The 22,220-nt window shown below is 45.0% G+C and overlaps 1 protein-coding gene and 1 long non-coding RNA gene across 3 annotated transcripts in view; one reads left to right on the forward strand and one right to left on the reverse strand.

Annotated features, from left to right (window-relative positions):
• The window catches only part of pgm2l1 (phosphoglucomutase 2-like 1), an 82,678-nt gene extending 65,091 nt beyond the window's left edge, over nt 1-17,587 (reverse strand). Inside the window, exon 1 of the mRNA XM_067985581.1 lies at nt 17,269-17,587. Within this exon, the coding sequence (XP_067841682.1) occupies nt 17,269-17,379 (111 nt within the window). The 5' untranslated portion in view covers nt 17,380-17,587. The remainder of the gene's footprint in view (nt 1-17,268) is intronic.
• A 263-nt stretch (nt 17,588-17,850) lies between these two features.
• On the forward strand, nt 17,851-20,073 carry LOC137322660 (uncharacterized). Of its 2 annotated transcripts, none has more exons than XR_010963203.1 (3): nt 17,851-18,073; nt 18,999-19,115; nt 19,438-20,073. It is a non-coding gene; the product is annotated as an uncharacterized lncRNA (long non-coding RNA). The 2 variants fall into 2 exon arrangements; XR_010963204.1 differs by having other exon boundaries at nt 17,851-18,011.
• Nucleotides 20,074-22,220: the final 2,147 nt, after the last annotated feature.

Genomic DNA, 22,220 nt, shown 5'->3' on the forward strand with positions numbered 1-22,220 from the left:
CCATGAAATCTCATGGCTTCAGGTCAAACATGGGCAAGGTAATCAGCAGGAGGTTTCCATGTACCGCCCTCCCTCAGCTGATGAATCAGTCCTCCTCCATGTTGAACATCACATGGAGGAAGCACTGAGGGTAGCAAGGGCACAGAATGTACTCTGGGTGGGGGGCTTCAATGTCCATCACCAAGAGTGGCTTGGTAGCACCATTACTGACCGAGCCCTGAAGGACATAGCTGCCAGACTGGGCCTGCGGAAGGTGGTGAGTGAACCAACACAAGGGAAAATCTTACTCGACCTCGTCCTCACCAATCTACCTGTCGCAAATGCATCTGTCCATGACAGTATTGGTAGGAGTGACCAGTCCTCGTGGAGACGAAGTCCCATCTTCGCACTGAGGATACCAACCAATGTGTTGTGTGGCACTACCACCATGCTAAATGGGATAGATTCAGAACAGATCTAGCAGCTCAAAACTGGGCATCCATGAGGCACTGTGGGCCATCAGCAGCAGCAGAATTGTATTCCAGCACAATCTGTAACCTCATGGCCCGGCATACTCCTCACTCAACCATTACCAATAAGCCAGCGGATCAACCCTGGTTCAATGAGGAGTGTAGAAGAGCATGCCAGGAGCAGCACCAGGCATACCTAAAAATGAGGTGCCAACCTGGTGAAGCTACAACTCAGGACTACATGCATGCTAAACAGCGGAAGCAACATGCTAAAGACAGAGCTAAGCGATTCCACAACCAACGGATCAGATCAAAGCTCTGCAGTTCTGCCACATCCAGTTGTGAATGGTGGTGGACAATTAAACAACTAACGGGAGGAGGAGGCTCTGTAAACATCCCCATCCTCAATGATGTCGGAGTCCAACACATGAGCGCAAAAGACAAGACTGAAACGTTTGCAACCATCTTCAGCCAGAAGTGCCGAGTGGATGATCCATCTCGGCCTCCTCCAGATATCCCCACCACCACAGCAGCCAGTCTTCAGCCAATTCGATTCCCTCCAAGTGATATCAAGAAACGGCTGAGTGCACTGAAGACAGCAAAGGCTACGGGCCCCGACAACATCCCGGCTGTAGTGCTGAAGGCTTGTGCTCCAGAACTAGCCACGCCTCCAGCCAACTGTTCCAGTACACTACCCGACAATGTGGAAAATTGCCCAGGTATGTCCTGTCCACAAAAAGCAGGACAAATCCAATCCGGCCAATTACCGCCCCATCAGTCTACTCTCAATCGTCAGCAAAGTGATGGAAGGTGTCGTCAACAGTGCTATCAAGCAGCACTTAGTCACCAATAACCTGCTCACCGATGCTAAGTTTGAGTTCCGCCAGGACCACTCGGCGCCAGATCTCATTACAGCCTTGGTCCAAACATGGACAAAAGAACTGAATTCCAGAGGTGAGATGAGAGTGTACTGCCCTTGATATCAAGGCAGCATTTGACCGAGTGTGGCACCAAGGAGCCCTAGTAAAATTGAAGTCAATGGGAATCAGGGGGAAAACTCTCCAGTGACTGGAGTCATACCTAGCATAAAGGAAGATGGTAGTGGTTGTTGGGGGCCAATTATCTCAGCCCCCGGACATTGCCGCAGGAGTTCCTCAGGTCCTAGGCCCAACCATCTTCAGTTGCTTCGTCAATGACCTTCCCTCCACCATAACGTCAGAAATGGGGATGTTTGCCGATGATTGCACAGTGTTCAGTTCCATTCACAACCCCTCAGATAATGAAGCAGTCCGAGCCCACATGCAGCAAGACCTGGACAACATCCAGGCTTGGGCTCATAAGTGGCAAGTAATATTCGCGCCAGACAATGACCATCTCCAACAAGAGAGTATCTAACCACCTCCCCTTGACATTCAACGGCATTACCATCGCTGAATCCCCTACCATCAACATTCTGGGGGTCACCATTGACCAGAAACTTAACTGGACCAGCCACATAAATACTGTGGCTACAAGAGCAGGTCAGAGGCTGGGTATTCTGCGGCGAGTGACTCACCTCCTGGCTCCCCAAAGCCTTTCCACCATCTACAAGGCACAAGTAAGGAGTGTGATGGAATACCCTCCACTTGCCTGGATGAGTGCAGCTCCTACAACACTCAACACCATCCAGGACAAAGCAGCCCGCTTGATTGGCACCCCATCCACCACCCTAAACATTCACTCCCTTCACCACCGGCGCACTGTGGCTGCAGTGTGTTCTATCCACAGGATGCACTGCAGCAACTCGCCAAGGTTTCTTCGACAGCACTTCCCAAACCCGCGACCTCTACCACCTAGAAGGACAAGAGCAGCAGGCATATGGGAACACCACCACCTGCACGTTCCCCTCCAAATCACACACCATCCCGACTTGGAAATATATCACCGTTCCTTCATCGTCGCTGGGTCAAAATCCTGGAACTCCCTTCCTAACAGCACTGTGGGAGAACCTTCACCACACGGACTGCAGCGGTTCAAGAAGGCGGCTCACCACCACCTTCTCAAGGGCAATTAGGGATGGGCAATAAATGCTGGTCTCACCAGCGACACCCACATCCCATGAACAAATTTTTAAAAATCACCTCACATTCTTCTAAACTCCTGTGTATACAGGCCCAACTTGTCCAACCTTTCCTCAAAGATAACCCCCTCATCCCAGGAATCAGTCGAGTGAACCTTCTCTGAACCACCTCTGCTACGATCAGCAGTTGAAATCATAATACTGTTCAGACAACAGTCCACAAAGTATATTCATGGAAAATGTGCAGATCAGATAACTATCTCATGGATTAATTTTTCTGTCCTGGAGCATCTCCAATATCCTAATCTAGGCTTCAAAGTGAACACCATGTTGCAGCTAGAGCAGCTTTTATTTTGCAGTTGAAAGAGGAGAATATTCTCATCTCTTATTTTATGAGTTGGGTGTAGAATACTGATCTAAATAGGCTGTTTTCCCACTCATACATAGGACCACAGTCTGATCTTAGTTCTCTAAAGCTTAGTTGGTACAGAGAGCTTGTAACAAACCAAACCAGAAGGTTCCATCTCTGATCTGTGGTGAGTTAGCTGATCTCAGTTAGGATGGCATTAGAGGTGCTACAATTGGCCTCAGTGCCTTTGGACTGAGGGTGGGAGGGAGGAAAATCAGCCAGTGTTCCTGATCACTATCAAATAACCATGATGGACAATGCAAACATGTGGACATTGTGCAAGAACAAGACAGGGCTTCACGAATATTTTTTAAACTATTTATTTCAAGTGATTCTGCAGAGGCCAATCGACCTGAAACGTTAACTCTGTTTCTTTCTCCACAGATGCTGCCTGGCTTGCTGAGTGTTTCCAGCATTTTCTGTTATTATACCAAACATCACCATCTGGGCCACTCTGATGCAGTGCTGGAAGGTTACTTGGCCTGTGCACCAGATTGAGTCACTATCTTCAATGTAGGAAGAGAGATAGAGGATAAAATTTGGGGGATAAAAAAAATCTGCTGCATAATATACTCCGAACAAAAAAAAGTTCCGAGTAATCTACTGAAAATTGCTAAATTTCAGTACAAATGTCAATCATTAATATTGCCAGTCACCACACATCAAACAAATGTAGGGTTATGGTAGTGCAGTACCAGTAACCCAGCGATCAGGAGTTCAAAGCCCACCATAGCAAGTTGTGCGCTGCTACTAGAAAAAATGACCATGAAAGCCATCGGATTGTCTTAAAAACCCAACTGGTTCACTTAATGTCCTTCAGGGAAGGGAAGGGAACCTGCCATCCCTGCCTAGTCCAACACTACATGACTGACTTGGGGCAAATAGAAATGGGCAACAAATGCCCAAGCTACAACTCAGGATATTTGATGAAAAGATATGACAGTTTATTTTCCCTTTCAGCTGCTGTCAGTGCAACTCAAGTCACTGCTGTGACATTCATACAAGATTTGATCAGTCATATTGTTATTCTAGGTTTATCAAGAAATTAGATATAGTTGATTGTCAGAACATCTATATATTCATACATCTATGTATTATACAGCAGGAATTTAAGCATGAAGAAAGATAGTTTGAATAATCTCAAGCTGGCCTGAGTATTAAGCCATTGAAAAGAAACCATAGAATTCAAATTTTGTGCCAATGTACGGTGTCTAAAAAGGTGATGATCTTGAAAAGCAAAGATTGCCTTGAAAAGCCAAAGGCTCACTTACAGCACAAAGATTCTTTGACTGAAGTCGAAGATGAGCTCTTACTATGTCAAGCCCATCCACTGTAAGGTCTAAACACGATTATGAAAATTTACATGTCAAAGACAGTTTAGCAGGACATGTAGTTTCTTTTGAATCAAACCCCAGCATAAGTCAGCACCTTACGGGAGAAAAAAAAAAGAGAAAGAAATCTAAGTGTCAGGAATGGAATTTTTTTTCAAATCTGCTATTTATTCTGATGGCTTGCTAGTATTTTACTGGCTTTCCTTCAGATTTGATTTTTATATATTCTTCACTTCCCTCTTCAGGTCTTCCACCACAAATTAATTTAGATGGCAAGTAATCAACTGGCTGCTAAGAGATAACATGAGAAATCAGAAAAGGTCATTCACTATCAAAATGTGTTCAACGTACCCTGACATGGACTCTATACTGCCCTGTAATTCACTCCCTTCCCAAAGATGCTGCCTCATGCCATTGGAAGATTTCACTGATGCTGGGAGCCCAAAAGTACCTCAGCCAAGCAATTAATCTGCTTTGAAGAGCCTAGAGAATAAGTGACAGCAGGATATTCCTTCCTGGGAGGCACTACAAGAGTGCAATAGCATCCTCGTTTAATACTTACAAATGTGGGGCAATTGTATAGAGATCAGAAACTGCTTTTCCCTTTCCAAGTCCAAATCATTGGAGCCCATTATGCCTTGGCTGAGCTCAGTTAAATACATAGAAATTACATCATGGAAACAGACTATTGCGCCCAATCAGTCCACGTTGTGTTTATCCTCCACATGAGCAATAGTCCCAGTGCCATGTGGCCATCCTTTTCCTATATCTCTTCATTTCCCTTTCCTTCAACCACCTATTCTTAAATGTCAACATGGTCTCTGCTTTAATTACCAATTCCAGTACTGCAATCCACAGCCTCACAAACTGCTATGTAAAAAAAGTTTCTCCTGCTCTCTGTCCTAAATCTCTTGCATTATAATTTCATCTTACATCTATGTCCCTTCGTTCCAGACCCTTCAATCACAGGAAACAATCTCTTTCTATCTACTCTCTACCATGCCTTCAGAATTTTAAACACCTCTATCAAATCACCCCACAATCTCCTCTGTTCCAGCAAAAGCAGCCCCAATTTCACGAGTCTTTCTTCATATTTGTATTTGCTCATAGGAACAGGAATAGGCCATTCATCCCCTTGAGCCTGTTCCACCATTCAATGAGATCATGGCTGATCTGTATGCTAACTCCATCTGCCTTGGCTCCATATTCCTGAATACCCTTGGCTAGCAAAAATCTATTGATCTCAGATTTAAAATTATTAATTTAGCTAGCATCTACTGTTTTTTGAGAGAGCGCATTCCAAACTACCACCATTCATACCAGGCAGCAACCCCATGAATCTGCGCTGTACACTATTGCCTCAACATCCTACCTATAGTTGGAGCCCAAAACTGCACACAGCACTTCAACTAAGGTCTTTAAGATCACTGAATACTGAAATTAGTATTATTTTCACACTCTGCCTTTCTCACCCTCCTTCTCACACCGACTGCCCCAGGCTGCTTATAAAGGGGGTTTCTCTAAACTCCACCCACGACCCAAAAGTTATTAGGCAACACGCAACAACAAAAAAGTGTTACGGTAGGGTAGCTAACATGGCCAACATTTCTAGTTACCCACCTTACAAGTGCACCGTTGAGGTTAAATGAAGGATGGGATAGTTTAAAGTGCGCATTGTATTTAGCAAGAATCCTTTTTCTTATCTAAAAAATTGTCATGGCTAACCACAACCCTATTCATCCTTTTGTGGGACAGAATGCTTTGTTATTGGACATGTTCTTGCTTTTTCTTTCACTTCTCAGCCATTTGTGATGATTTTGCTCATTTCCTTGGCACAACAGTGCTGATAATGGTGGGAGAGCAAGACAGAGATAACACACAAAAGCATCTTGAAAGATGACCTTTACATTCCTTGACTTATTTTCAAAGGCTGAAGAATGAACAAGTAATACCTTCTTCGTGTGCTGACTGATGAGATGCCACATAAAGAATACTGTACAAAAACATTAACAAAACACTAAAAGGTAGCACATAATAATTAAACTAAAAGAATGCCTGGTGAAATGATCTCACTGTGCTTAGTTCTCACAACTGCAAACCACCCTCAATCCCAAAATCTACATTTTGATCAGCTGAGTCACTTTTGAATCTCTTTTCTCTCACTTCCAGCAAAGTCAATATCCTTCTTTCTCTTTCACTGACTGCTGATATTTTCTCTCTCCCTCATCCTGAAAATACTGTTGCTGCAACATGATTGCATGGGGACCAGCAGTCCTCAAGTACTTCACCCCAGTCTGATCCTCGACAGTGAGTACTAGATGGCATCACAGCCAAGCCCAATTCTGGCACTTTCCAACATCCACACATAGCACTTTTCCAATAGCAGTGACTGGATAGAGATCAGGAGTAGGAATGCTGATGATTTTACCCTCACTAACCCAGGACATCAAGGTCAATTATAGCACCCCTACCGCTACCCTCGCTAAGATCAGCTAACTGAGTACACAGTGGGGATTGAACCTATGGTTTTCTGGTTTTATCATAGTACGATAGACCATTCAGCCAATCATGCCTATGCCGGTTCTTTGTTAGAGCTATCCAATTAGTCCCACTCCCCTGCTCTTTCCCCCTAGCCCTGTAAATTTTTTCCCTTCAAGTATTTATCAAATTCCCTTTTGAAAGTTACTACTGAATCTGCTTCCACCGCCCTTTCAGGCAGTGCATTCCAGATCATAATAACTCACTACGTAAAAAAATGTTTCCTCATCTCTTCTGCCAATCACCTTAAATCTGTGTCCTCTGAGTACCAACGTTTCTGCCGCTGGAAACAGTTTCTCCTTATTTATTCTATCAAAACCGTTCATGATTTTGAACACCTCTATTAAATCTCCCCTTAACCTTCTCTGCTCTAAGAAGAACAACCCCAGCTTCTCCAGTCTCTCCACATCACTGAAGTCCCTCATTGCTGGTACCATTCTAGTAAATCTCCTCTGTTACCATGGGCAGTACCTTTACTCGCTAGTCCACTGAAAGCATTACAAACATACGAAGAAGATGGACAAAAAAAAACCAGCTGGTCCATCAAGCCTGTCCTTTACAGTAAAGTTACAGTTAAGAATCACAGCCCTCTATGCTCCCCATCCACTAGTGGTCATGTAATCTCCTGGGAGAGGCAAAAATACAGATTAAAAAAACCTTAGGCCAATTTAGGGAAAAAAGAATTCCATAAAATTTCTCTAAGACCCCTGAAGGTGATCAAAAATGAATTCCAGGAGATCCCAGTGACAATGAGGTACATCACCCAACACCCACCTACTTATTGTATGCAGCGATATCAGCCTCCTCTAGAAACTCGTCCAGCTCCCTGTTGAACATCTACATGCACTCACTGCATGAGCCGGCAACTAATTCCAAAGATCTATGAGCCGCTGCAAAAAAAGAAATCCTGATACCTATATGTTACCCCCTTATGGGGGTAATATTCTGGCATGGGTGGAGGATTGGTTATCTAACAGGAGAGTTGGGATAAATGGTTCATTCTCGGACTGGCAACCAGTAGCCAGTGGTGTTCCGCAGGGGTCGGTGCTGGGTCCCCAACTCTTTACAATCCATATTAACGATTTGGAGGAGGGGACAGAGTGTAACATATCAAAGTTTGCAGATGATACAAAGATGGGAGGGAAAGTGGAGAGTGAGGAGGACATAAAAAAACCTACAGGGGGATATAGACAGGCTGGGTGAGTGGCCGGAGATTTGGCAGATGCAATACAATATTGGAAAATGTGAGGTTATGCACTTTGGCAGGAAAAATCAGAGAGCAAGTTATTATCTTAATGGCGAGAAACTGGAAAGTACTGCAGTACAAAGGGATCTGGGGGTCCTAGTGCAAGAAAATCAAAAAGTTAGTATGCAGGTACAACAGGTGATCAAGAAGGCCAACGGAATGTTGGCTTTTATTGCTAGGGGGATAGAATATAAAAACAGGGAGGTATTGCTGCAGTTATATAAGGTATTGGTGAGACCGCACCTGGAATACTGCATACAGTTTTGGTGCCCATACTTAAGAAAAGACATACTTGCTCTCGAGGCAGTACAAAGAAGGTTCACTCGGTTAATCCCGGGGATGAGGGGGTGGACATATGAGGAGAGGTTGAGTAGATTGGGACTCTACTCATTGGAGTTCAGAAGAATGAGAGGCGATCTTATTGAAACATACAAGATTGTGAAGGGGCTTGATCGGGTGGATGCGGTAAGGATGTTCCCAAGGATGGGTGAAACTAGAACTAGGGGGCATAATCTTAGAATAAGGGGCTGCTCTTTCAAAACTGAGATGAGGAGAAACTTCTTCACTCAGAGGGTAGTAGGTCTGTGGAATCTGCTGCCCCAGGAAGCTGTGGAAGCGACATCATTAAATAAATTTAAAACAGAAATAGACAGTTTCCTAGAAGTAAAGGGAATTAGGGGTTACGGGGAGCGGGCAGGAAATTGGACATGAATTTAGATTTGAGGTTAGGATCAGATCAGCCATGATCTTATTGAATGGTGGAGCAGGCTCGAGGGGCCGATTGGCCTACTCCTGCTCCTATTTCTTATGTTCTTATGTTCTATACCTTTGATGTAAAAAACAAAATGATACAACTACTGCTTCAACAGCTAGCCTCGAAATTAGTTAAGGAAGTTGGCTCACAGGAAACTGTTGCCATCTGAATTTCACTCCCCCACAAAAGAGTGCAGTCTGCTTTTCCTCTCCCCAAGTCTCAGCTGGAGTAATTCACTCTATATACACTATATTCATGTTCAGCTCATCTTACCTCCCACTGCTTCTCTCAAATACAACTGACCGGGTAAGAAGTACATACTAAAAAGTGAACAGCACAGTCCAGCACAGCCAGAGACAATACAAGAGTGCGCACAGTAAAATTGACAAACAACATGGAAGTGATGAGATGGGACTGGGTGTTGCATGCTGTGATACAGCAATTTTTATTTGTTTACCCTTCAAGCAGGCAGCCATTCACAAAGAGGACACTAGGACCAGAGACTGCTGTGGTCTTAATCATCTTCACGTGGTTAGGTGTTCATAAGCATAATTATATCTAAAGATACACACAAAGCATAGTAAATAAGGTTGGAGAGCTGCAGGTGCAAATATCCACATGGGAATATGATGTAGTGGCGATAATGGAGACCTGGCTCAAGAAAAGGCAGGATTTGGTACTAAATATTCCTGGATACAAGGTATTCAGGAAAGACAGGGAAGGAAAAAAAGAGAGGGGGTGACAATATTGATTAAGGAGAATATTGCAGTGCTGAAGAGAGAGGATTTCCTTGAGGGGTCAAGGACAGAATCTATTTGGTTAGAGTTAAGAAACAATAAAAGCGCCATTACTACTGGGTTAACTGTTTCTTTCTCTACAGATGCTGCATGACTTGCTGAGTATTTCCAGCATTTTCTGTTTTTATTTCAGATTTCCAGCATCCCCAGTATTTTGCTTACGAGAATAGACCGGTGGCTAACATAAAAGGGAATCCAAAAGTCTTCTATAGGCATATAAATAGTAAACGGGTAGTAAGGAGGAATGGGGGGAATTAGGGACTGAGAAAGGAGATCTACGCATGGAGGCAGAGGGCATGGCTAAGGTACTAAATGAGGACTTTGCATCTGTCTTTACCAAGGAAGAAGATGCTGCCAAAGTCACAGTAAAAAAGGAGGTAGTTGAGATACTGGATGGGCTAAAATTTGATAAAGGAGGTACTAGAAAGGCTGGTTGTACTTAAAGTAGATAAGTCACCCGGTCCGGATGGGAACATCATTATGTTGCTGAGGGAAGCAAGGGTGGAATTTGCAGAGGCGATGGCCATAATCTTCCAATTCTTCTTATATATGGGGGTGGTGCCAGAGGACTGGAGAATTGCAACTGATCCGCCCTAGTTCAAAAAAAAGAGTAAGGATAAACCCAGCAACTACAGGCCAGTCAGTTTAACCTCAGTGGAGGGGAAGTTTTTAGAAATGATAATCCGGGACAAAATTAATATTCACTTGGACAAGTGTGGATTAATAAAGGAAAGCCAGCGCGGATTTGTAAAAGGCAAATCTTGTTTAACCAACTTGACTGAGTTTTTTGATGAGGTAACAGAAGGTTGATGAGGGCAACGCGGTTGATGTTGTGTATATGGACTTTCAAAAGGCGTTTGATAAAGTACCACATAATAGGCTTGTCAGCAAAATTGAAGCCCATGGAATAAAACAGGCAGTGGCAGCATGGATACGAAATTGGCTAAGTGACTGGAAACAGGCAGTAGTGGTGAACGGTTGTTTCTTGGACTGGAGGAAGGTATACAGTGGTGTTCCCCAGGGGTCAGTACCAGGACCACTGCTTTTTTTGATGTATATTAAATGACTTGGACTTTGGTGAACAGGGCACAATTTTGAAATCTGCAGATGACACAAAACTTGGAAGTGTAGTAAACAGTAAGGAGGATAGTAATAGACTTCAAGAGGACACAGACAGGCTGGTGAAATGGGCAGATACATGGCACATGAAATTTAACACAGAGAAGTGCGAAGTGATACATTTTGGTAGGAAGAATGCGGAGAGGCAATATAAACTAAATGGTACAATTCTAAAAGGGGTGCAGGAACTGAGAGACCTGGGGGTATACGTGCACAAATCTTTGAAGGTGACAGGACAGGTTGAGAAAGCGGTTAAAAAAGCATACGGGATCCTGAGCTTTATAAACAGATGCGTAGAGTACAAAAGCAATGATGTTATGTTGAACTTTTATTAAAACACTGGTTCGGCCACAGCTGGAGTATTGCGTCCAATTCTGGGCACTGCACTTTAGGAAGGATGTGAAGGCCTTAGAGAGGGTGCAGAAAAGATTTACTAGAATGGTTCCAGGGATGAGGGACTTCAGTTATGTGGAAAGACCGGAGAAGCTGGGGTTGTTCTCCCTAAAGCAGAGAAGGTTAAGAGGAGATTTGATAGAAGTATTCAAAATCACAAAGGGTTTAGATAAAAGTAAATAAAGAGAAGCTGTTCCCATTGGCGGAAGGGTCAAAAACCAGAGGACACAGATTTAAGATGATTGGCAAAAGAACCAAAGGTGACATGAGGAAAAACTTTTTTTTAAAACACAGCGAGTAGTCATGATCTGGAATGCACTGCCTGAACGGGTGGTGGAAGCAGATTCAATTGTGGCTTTCAAAAAGGAATTGGATAAATACTTGTTGGGAAAAAATTTGCAGGGCTACAGGGAAGGAGCAGGGGATAATGGGACTAACTGGATTGATCTTTCAAAGAGATGGCACAGGCCCGATGGGCCGAATGGCCTCCTTCTGTGCTGTAACCATTCTATGATACAGGTGAAGTGGATTAGATGCTGACCTTTCACCTCTGATCTGGGTTCAACTTCAGCCCAGAGGGGAACAAGTCTCCTTTTTATGCTACATGCAAGGGTCCTATGTGATGTTAGTTTGGTCAGTATTCAGCTCCTGGTGGGGTTGGGCCTCAATCAAGAGGTACATGAATGTAGAGTAAACAAGTAACTTGCTTGCAATTCAGCATCAATCGGCAATCTCAGGCTGCACTCACAGGACAGCTAATGTGGGGAAATGCCATACTGGTGTAAAATGAGCTTCATTCTGCTTTCAACCCAACCTGGGACTGTTTGAAACATGAAATGAAGTATTCCATCCCCCAGGACTAACATCCCTCACCTTGAGCACAACATTCAGAGAAGAAAGGTCAACATCAAAACTTCATACTGCTTTATCTCTGAAATTGTGTGGAAATGATATCCATAAAATTAAAAACCAAAAATTCTGTGATAATGCAATGTTAACAGAGGAGATAAACTTTCAATGTCAGCTGCAGCGATATTTTTCCATATTCAAACAGGAGAAGCAGTTTTGCCACTCCTGCAGGTGGAATCTATGGCCATGTTCCAATTGACAGAGATTCCCCTCTCCCAAGTTTTCCTCCCTCCTGTAGAAAGATTACAATTCACATTAGGGCATATTTCCACAATGTCAGCCATCTAAGACCTTGCCTAAGTAGCTACCCTTCATGTGTGAACAATAGTTGACAGGCTATTCAATACTGGCAGGCAGCTGAGTTCAATGCTTACACTGGGACACATTCCAGCTGGAGTTGGGGAAGCAAACATTTGGCACACCAAGGATTATAAACCTTGATTGTAACCATTGAAAAACAATTCTTTTTTAACTTGTGTTTTTTCACCAATAACAAGCCCATCATAATTGTAAACAATTTTACAACACCAAGTTATAGTCCAGCAATTTTATTTTAAATTCACAAGCTTTCGGAGGCTTCCTCCTTCCTCCTTCCTCAGGTAAACATTTACCTGAGGAAGGAGGAAGCCTCCGAAAGCTTGTGAATTTAAAATAAAATTGCTGGACTATAACTTGGTGTTGTAAAATTGTTTACAATTGTCAACCCCAGTCCATCACCGGCATCTCCACATCAAGCCCATCATAGTCAGTATCACCATTAGAGCTCTAGCTTCAGATGAGCCTGAAGGATTACTATTCATTCATAATGTGGAGATGCCGGTGATGGACTGGGGTGGACAAATGTAAGGAATCTTACAACACCAGGTTATAGTCCAACAGTTTTATTTGAAAATCACAAGCTTTCGGAGATTATCTCCTTCGTCAGGTGAATGAGTGAATGAGAGGTTATCAAATCGCATATCTTATATTAGGCTGGGACACAATCACACCAAAGGTGTCGTTGGTGTTCAGACAGGTTAGCCATGGAAAACAATACGTCCCAGTATACTGATTACACAATGGGTCAGATTACACAGACACAGACACTTTCGGGTCTCTTTCTCTCTCTGTCTGTGTAATCTGGCCCATTGTGTATTCAGTATACTGGGACGTACTGTTTTCCGTGGCTAACCTGTCTGAACACCAACGACACCTTTGGTGTGATCGTGTCCCAGCCTAATATAAGATATGCGATTTGATAACCTCTCATTCACTCACTCACCTGACGAAGGAGATAATCTCCGAAAGCTTGTGATTTTCAAATAAAACTGTTGGACTATAACCTGGTGTTGTAAGATTCCTTACATTTATTCATTCATAAAACACACAAATTTAAAACCATATCCACCACAGATCAACAGCAGTCAGAAATTCTACTCAAATGTGCTGCAAGCTGTATATGATTATGGAGAGATGCAATGTTTTGTACCAAAATTATACTTCGCATTGGAAAATGCAGTACAGAAACTCATAGCTATGCTCAAGCCAAGCTACTTGTAGGTGTCAGCTGTGGCTCAGTGGTAGCACACAGCCTATGAGGCAGAAGGTTGTGGGTTCAAGTCCCACTCCAGAGACTTGAACACATAATCCAGGCTGACACTCAGTGCAGTACTGAGGGAGTGCTGCACCGTTGGAGGTGCCGTCCTTCGGATGAGATGTTAAATCGAGGCCCTGTCTGCCCTTTCAGGTGGATGTAAAAGATTCCATGGGACTATTTCGAAGAAGAGCAGGTTGGCACAGCCAAGACTTAGGGGCCTTCGTGCGTGAACAAGACACTGCTGAAATTAACCAGGTAGTAAGCTTTACCAGCACAAAGCAGTGGTAAGTTTCCCACTGCTTATCCAGCCAGAACTGGAGCAATGGCTTGCAGGATTATTTGGAGCCTTGTGACAGGTCTCAATGGTGGGTTTTGCCCCCTTTCTCCTCCCGGGTTCCATTAGTGGGGCATGCTGGCTAGTTAGTTAATCAACCATACCTGCCCGGCTCTGAGATTAGATTACTGATTCTGTCATGGGTGCCAATCTTCTGTCACCAGGTGTGAAATCAGTGGTTGTAGAAAAAAAGTGTTTAGAACAACTTGATGGAATGGACAATTGGAGAGAAACTTTGCGGGGGTGGGGGGGGGAAAAGAGAGGGTTTGGAGTCCACCGAGGTGGGAGAAGAGATAGAGGAGATTAACTCAACAGACAATGGGAAGACAAATAGAATCCAATGGGCAATCAGACAGTCCTTTCTGAAGGAACGTTAGGGATATAACCGACACACTTCTTTGTAAACTTTTCTCTGCTCTCGATATTTCCTAAGTTAGCACACCTTCCTTATCTGAGGGTAGCTCAAAACATCCTCTTGTTCCATGCACAGCTGAGAATAAGATTTCACCATAATAGCTGATATAACCTAGCATCCTGCTGGTAAGTAAGGGATGGTGCTGGAACTCCAGTACACTGTGTCCCTGCATAGTTTTTTTTTAAATAGTGCATAATAAGTGCATCTAGTCTTGCTAGTCTCTGCACTGTCTCTCTCGGGGTTCTGCAGAATTGGCATCACATTAGCTTCACTGTATCCTATCAATTCAAATTCGATGCTAATTTTATCATTTTATTTGACCCTAACATGTTAGAAAAGACATGCCAGACAAGTTACAAGCTTGTAATTTTAATCAGATTGTGTTTGTTAAATTATAAATACATATAATGAAAGAAATCAAAAAGGATGTTGAAGCTAATTATGATCCTTAAAGCAATCTTTCCCCACCACCAATTTTCCTCCACCGCCCTTTTGACTTTTTCCGGGGTTTAGTAGCATGGTTGCCAGCAGCGCAACGGTTCATTACTTAAGTGGTCACTCTTCATTACAGAGCCCTATATTGATGCTGTGGTTCCGGTATATAGGAACAGGAGAGGCTATTCAGCCCCTAAAGCCATTCAGTTAGATCTTGGCTGATCTGTACCTCAACCCTCCTTTGCTCCTTACCGTACAAAAATATATCGATCTGTGTTGAAAGCTCCAATTGTCCCCCAGCATCCACAGCCTTTTGGAGAGAGAATTTCAGATTTCCACTATCCTTAGTGTGAAAAAGTGCTTCCTGATTTCACTCCTAAATGGCCTAGCTCTAATTTTAAGATTAGTACTTCAATTGCCCATTCCATCAAACCCCTCTATCTCCCAACAGGGGTACCATCAATTGCCCATTCCATCAAACCCCTCTATCTCCCAACAGGGGTACCATCAATTGCCCATTCCATCAAACCCCTCTATCTCCCAACAGGGGTACCATCAATTGCCCATTCCATCAAACCCCTCTATCTCCCAACAGGGGTACCATCAATTGCCCATTCCATCAAACCCCTCTATCTCCCAACAGGGGTACCATCAATTGCCCATTCCATCAAACCCCTCTATCTCCCAACAGGGGTACCATCAATTGCCCATTCCATCAAACCCCTCTATCTCCCAACAGGGGTACCATCAATTGCCCATTCCATCAAACCCCTCTATCTCCCAACAGGGGTACCATCAATTGCCCATTCCATCAAACCCCTCTATCTCCCAACAGGGGTACCATCAATTGCCCATTCCATCAAACCCCTCTATCTCCCAACAGGGGTACCATCAATTGCCCATTCCATCAAACCCCTCTATCTCCCAACAGGGGTACCATCAATTGCCCATTCCATCAAACCCCTCTATCTCCCAACAGGGGTACCATCAATTGCCCATTCCATCAAACCCCTCTATCTCCCAACAGGGGTACCATCAATTGCCCATTCCATCAAACCCCTCTATCTCCCAACAGGGGTACCATCAATTGCCCATTCCATCAAACCCCTCTATCTCCCAACAGGGGTACCATCAATTGCCCATTCCATCAAACCCCTCTATCTCCCAACAGGGGTACCATCAATTGCCCATTCCATCAAACCCCTCTATCTCCCAACAGGGGTACCATCAATTGCCCATTCCATCAAACCCCTCTATCTCCCAACAGGGGTACCATCAATTGCCCATTCCATCAAACCCCTCTATCTCCCAACAGGGGTACCATCAATTGCCCATTCCATCAAACCCCTCTATCTCCCAACAGGGGTACCATCAATTGCCCATTCCATCAAACCCCTCTATCTCCCAACAGGGGTACCATCAATTGCCCATTCCATCAAACCCCTCTATCTCCCAACAGGGGTACCATCAATTGCCCATTCCATCAAACCCCTCTATCTCCCAACAGGGGTACCATCAATTGCCCATTCCATCAAACCCCTCTATCTCCCAACAGGGGTACCATCAATTGCCCATTCCATCAAACCCCTCTATCTCCCAACAGGGGTACCATCAATTGCCCATTCCATCAAACCCCTCTATCTCCCAACAGGGGTACCACCAATTGCCCATTCCATCAAACCCCTCTATCTCCCAACAGGGGTACCACCAATTGCCCATCACATCAAACCCCTCTATCTCCCAACAGGGGTACCACCAATTGCCCATCACATCAAACCCCTCTATCTCCCAACAGGGGTACCATCAATTGCCCATCACATCAAACCCCTCTATCTCCCAACAGGGGTACCATCAATTGCCCATTCCATCAAACCCCTCTATCTCCCAACAGGGGTACCACCAATTGCCCATCACATCAAACCCCTCTATCTCCCAACAGGGGTACCATCAATTGCCCATTACATCAATCCCCTCTATCTCCCAACAGGGGTACCATCAATTGCCCATCACATCAAACCCCTCTATCTCCCAACAGGGGTACCATCAATTGCCCATTACATCAATCCCCTCTATCTCCCAACAAGGATAAATCCAACTGCCCATTACACCAACCCCTCTACCCTCATCCCACAGGGGTGCCTCTAATTCACCATTACATCAATCCCCTCTACTCCCTCCAACAGGGGTATCGCCAATTCCCCATTACATCAATCGCCTTTATCCATCCATCCCCAACAGGGGTACCTCCAATTACTCATTACATCAACCCCCCTCTTGCGAGACGGTACCCACGAGCCGCCCAGTCTGTTGCCAATAGCAACGCCTTTCAAATGCCAACGGTCCCGGTGCGCGCCGCAGCCCTTTTAAAACGGTTGTTTTTAAACAGACTGAAGAAAAATATTTCCCAGAATTAATTTTTAGGAGAAAGGAGACCAAATCCTGAGGTAAATAACGTGTGTGTGTGTGTGTGTGTGTGTGAGAGAGAGAGAGGTGTGCAGCCTGACCTGGTCCCAGAGCAGCCACTGGCAGAGAGCCCGCTCCAGCTCCTGGTCTCCATCGGGATGGGGATCCCCTTTCAGCGGGTTCGCGTTCACATCGTGCGCGCCGTCCCCCATCTTCACAGAGAGAGAAAACCGCTAACCACTAACGCACTGAAATTCAATTCGGAACGAGCGGCTTACTGGCCCGCCTCCCGCCGTGTCACCCGGTCCTTCAGCGGCAGCAATGCCGCCTCTTCATCGCGAACGCGTTGCCACTGAGCCGCCAGTGCTGTGTTCGATCTAATCAATATTCCGATGCGCGCCTGCGCCCGAGGTTTTGTAGTGTGTCACCTCGGCAACGACGAGGGCGGAGGCGAGCCAACGGACTACAGCTCCCAGCAGGCGCCGCGCGCGCACGTCCGGTTACCTAGGGAACGACGCGAGGCTGGGCCCAGTGGGCGGAGGGGGGGGGAAAAAAACAGGCTTCGCCGCGGCGCCTGTCGGGAATTGTAGTTTTTTTTTAAACCTCGGGAAGCGGGTGAGAATGACAGGGCTCTGGGACTGGGACTACAGCTCCCAGCAGGGACTGCGCGCGCACGCTGTGACGTCCGCTCACTGTAAACCGTTACATCGAGTCACCGTAGAATCTTCGGCTCAGGAGGAGGCCATTCGGCCCAGCGTGTTCGTGCTGGCCGAAAATGAGCTACCCAGCCTAATCCCACTTTCCAGCTCTTGGGTCCGTAGCCCCGCAGGTTACCGCACTTCAGGTGCACATCCAAGTACTTTTTAAACGCGATGAGGGTTTCTGCCTCCACCACCCTCTCAGGCAGTGAGTTCCAGACCCCCACCGCCCTCATTTTTCCTCAGCTCCCCTCTAATCCTTCTACCAATTACTTTGAATCAATGCCCCCCGGTCACTGACCCCTCTGCTAAGGGAAATAGGTCCTTCCTGTCCACTCTATCTAGGCCCCTCATAATTTTATACACTTCAATTAAATCTCCCCTCAGCCTCCTCTGTTCTAAAGAAAACAACCCCAGCCTGTCCAATCTTTCCTCATAGCTAAAATTCTCCAGTCCTGGCAACATCCTTATAAATCTCCTCTGTACCCTCTCTAGTGCAATCACATCTTTCCTGTATTGTGGTTACCAGAACTGTACACAGTACTCAAGCTGTGGCTTAAGTTACAACGAAGCTACAGCATAGAAACAAGCCATTCGGCCCAACTGCTCTATGCTGGTATTTGTGCTCCACAAGAGCATCCTCCATCCCTACTTCATCTCACCCTATCAGTATATCCTTCTATTCCTTTCTCCCTCATGTTTATCGAGCTTCCCCTTAAATGCATCTATGCTATTCGCCTCAACTACTCCATGTGGGAGCGAGTTCCACATTCTCACCATTCTTACGTTTCTCCTGAATTCCCTTTTGGATTTATTTGTGATTATATTTCTGACCTCTAATTTTGGACTCCCCCACAAGTGGAAACATTTTCTCTATGTCTATCCTATCAAACCCTTTCATCATCTTAAAGACCTCTATCACCCCTCAGCCTTCTAGAGAGAAGAGCCCCAGTCTGTTCAGCCTTTCCTGATAAGTATATCCTCTCAGTTCTGGTATCATCCTTGAGAATCTTTTTTGCACCCTCTCCAATGCCTCTATATCCTTTCTATAATATAGAGACCAGAACTGTACACAGTTGCTTTAATTCTACCTGTCTCCAGTTCTGGGCTTTTATTCTGCATTTGGTTTACAGGGGAAAGGTTTACAGTTTCAACGGAGAATGAGGAAGTGGCAGAGATACCTAATAAGTACCAGTCAATCAACTTATCGGAATGCATTATATGGATTCAAGACCACGTTTAGTCTCCAGGTGAAGTGGAGTTGGGAGGAGGGCAATAAATTGACCAGTCCGCGCACATTTAATTCAATCCTCGCTTTGAAGTAATATATTCGGCCTCTATTTTTATTGTACCATTATAAATTCCTATGACCACATTTATAATGGTAAATGCCTATGTAAACTTGTCACTCTGGAATTACACCCTCCCACCAGTGGAGGTGCTGTGTGACAAGTTTACACTGGCAGCCTCCATTATAAATGTGGACGTAACAATTTATAAATGAAAAAGTTGATAGGAAGTGTGCATAAATGTAAGATTTGAATTATATCGATTTTGCTTCTTTTTTAACAGGTGTAAGTGGGACTGTAGGAGTGCCTGAGGATGATGTGGAAGAACCGTCACCGATGATCAATATTCAAAAGGAAATTATGTTAAAAAAATTAATGACCATAAAATGGAAAAGTCACCAGGGCCAGATGGGCTGCATCCCAGAATACTGAGAGAGATTGGGGAGGCACCAGTCATAATTTTCCCAACATTTTGAGGGATGGGAGTTATACCAAAGGATTGAAGGCTGGCAAATGCCACGGCCTGTTCAAGAGAGGGGAAAAAACACACCTCTTTGATCAAGCTTTTGGTCACCTCTCCTAATATCTCCTTCTTTGGCTCAGCGTCAATTTTTGTCTGATTACACCTCTGTGAAGCACCTTGGGACATTTTTCCACATTAAAAGCACTTCAAGTTGTAACTTCCTGCTCCCATCTCTATAAATAGAAAGAATAAGAATTAGTTTAGCAGATTTGTTATCCCTTGGTGACTTGATATAGAATCATCGAATTTTACAGCACAAAAGAAAGCCATTCAGCCTTCGCAACTGTGCTGGCTCTTTAAAAGAACTATCAACTTGTCCTATATCATGTCACCTTTGGGATCTGTCTGTTTGCTATGAATATCTATATTTTATTAAAATCTAGCATATGGCAAGCACTACCTGTCCACAATTGTTACTTCCTGTTGTCACGACTTTTGGTCACACCTCTCTGTCAACATTTACTATGTAAACTGCTATGTCAACATTTCCCATTCAATTTTGCTCTGTCAACCATCACGATGTAGTGCAGTCGCTGGCCACTAGCCAGCTCTGTGGAGCAAGTTTCTGAAGTCTCTCAATTCTGATTCATCAGCTGACCATGGCCAACACCACTGGCAATTAAGTAGTAACCTCACTTTCTATTTCAGCTCTCCTGACCAGTTTCTTTTGCTCTATTTTATATTCTTCTGAAAGTTTTATACTTTAGGAACAACAGTAACAGGGATGGGTGTCTGATAGATCTGGCCCTGGTAAGCCTTGGACAAGCTGTATTTGGAGCCAAGGGGCAGCAGATTCCGCATAATGTGTACAAAATCCAGAGATCCCCGGCTATAATACTGTCTGGGAGAGAGTTACTCAGCTTTGCTGCTGGAATTCTGCACAGAGTGTTTTTTTACTGTTTGGGAAGGTGAAGGCCTGAGGCCCATGATGCAGGACTTCACCGAGGCTGGGAAGAGTTGAGAAGACAGGATGCATCAGGAGCAACGGTGACTACACACATGCTCCTTGAAGATGCCTTTACAAATAGCTCATCTTAATACAGGTTTGTAATTCCAAATCAAGGTGTGTAATGTCCCCACTACCCACAGGGAGAACAGATATTACATTGGCCACAATGATGCCCCCCACCCTCCCACGTGCAGGTGTCTCCCACTTTAAAAATGAGCGTCTATCCAGATTGAGCAGAAGGCAAGAAAACTGCAAGGGCCTTCATTACACACCAAGAGTGCCCCTTGCAGTCAGCGGCCCATATAGCATCCTGGGCAGGTGCCCTGCAGACCAGGTGGGTCCCAGGGCTTTGATCTTCAGTCTGTACTCAGTGAGCTAATCTCAGCCAGGACAGCTGTTGGGGAAGGAGGGAGCACAATAATTAGCTTCAACAAACACTGTATACTGTACATGTTGAGGAGCTGACACTGAGACACACAGGAGGCATACATCATTGGCGCATTGCTGCTGCAGATGCAACTCGCCAGGGCTTCTTCGGCAGCACCTCCCAAATCCATGACTTCCACTACCCAGAAGGACAAGGGCAACAGGTGCATGAGAACACCATCACTTCCAAGTTTCCCTCCAAGACACACACCATCCCGACTTGGAAATATATCGGCCGTTCCTTCATCATCACTGGGTCAAAATCCTGGAACTCCCTTCCTAACAGCACTGTGGGAGAACCTTCACCACACGGACTGCAGCGGTTCAAGAAGGCGGCTCACCACCACCACCTCAAGGGGCAACTAGAGATGGGCAATAAATGCTGGCCTCGCCAGCGACGCCCACATCCCGAGAGTGATTTTTTTAAAACATTGAAATAATAGTGATTCATTTCCTTGAATTTCTTACCACTGTAGGAGCCTAATTAACCTACATAGTTTCTTGGAAATTCAAACTGATTTTTCTCTCAGGCGGGTTCTTTTCAAACTGACTCTTCAAACAGACCCTTTGATTTGAACAGAACAGCTCCTTTTTAAATAAAAAGACAAAGAACTTGCATTTACATTGTGCCTTTCACGACCTCAGGATGCCCCAAAGCGTTTCACAGCTAATGAATTACTTTTTGAAATGTTGTATTGAGGGCAAACACAATTTGCACAGTAAGGTCCCACTGACAGAAATGAGATAATGATCAGATAATCTGTTTGTGATGTTGGTTGAGGAATAAATATTAGCCAGGACACCAGGAGGACTCCCCTGCTCTTCTTCGATTAGTCTCACCTGAGATGGCAGATGGTACCTTGATTTTAACGTCTCATCTGAAAGACATACCTACGACAGTGCAGAACTCCCCCAGCACCGCCCCTCCGACAGTGCATCGCTCCCTCAGCACCGCCCCTCCGACAGTGCATCGCTCCCCCAGCACCGCCCCTCCGACAGTGCAGCACTCCCTCAGCACCGCCCCTCCGACAGTGCATCGCTCCCCCAGCACCGCCCCTCCGACAGTGCAGCACTCCCTCAGCACCGCCCCTCCGACAGTGCATCGCTCCCCCAGCACCGCCCCTCCGACAGTGCAGCACTCCCTCAGCACCGCCCCTCCGACAGTGCA

This window comes from Heptranchias perlo, chromosome 6, assembly GCF_035084215.1.
Source record: "Heptranchias perlo isolate sHepPer1 chromosome 6, sHepPer1.hap1, whole genome shotgun sequence".
Lineage (NCBI taxonomy): Eukaryota > Metazoa > Chordata > Chondrichthyes > Hexanchiformes > Hexanchidae > Heptranchias > Heptranchias perlo.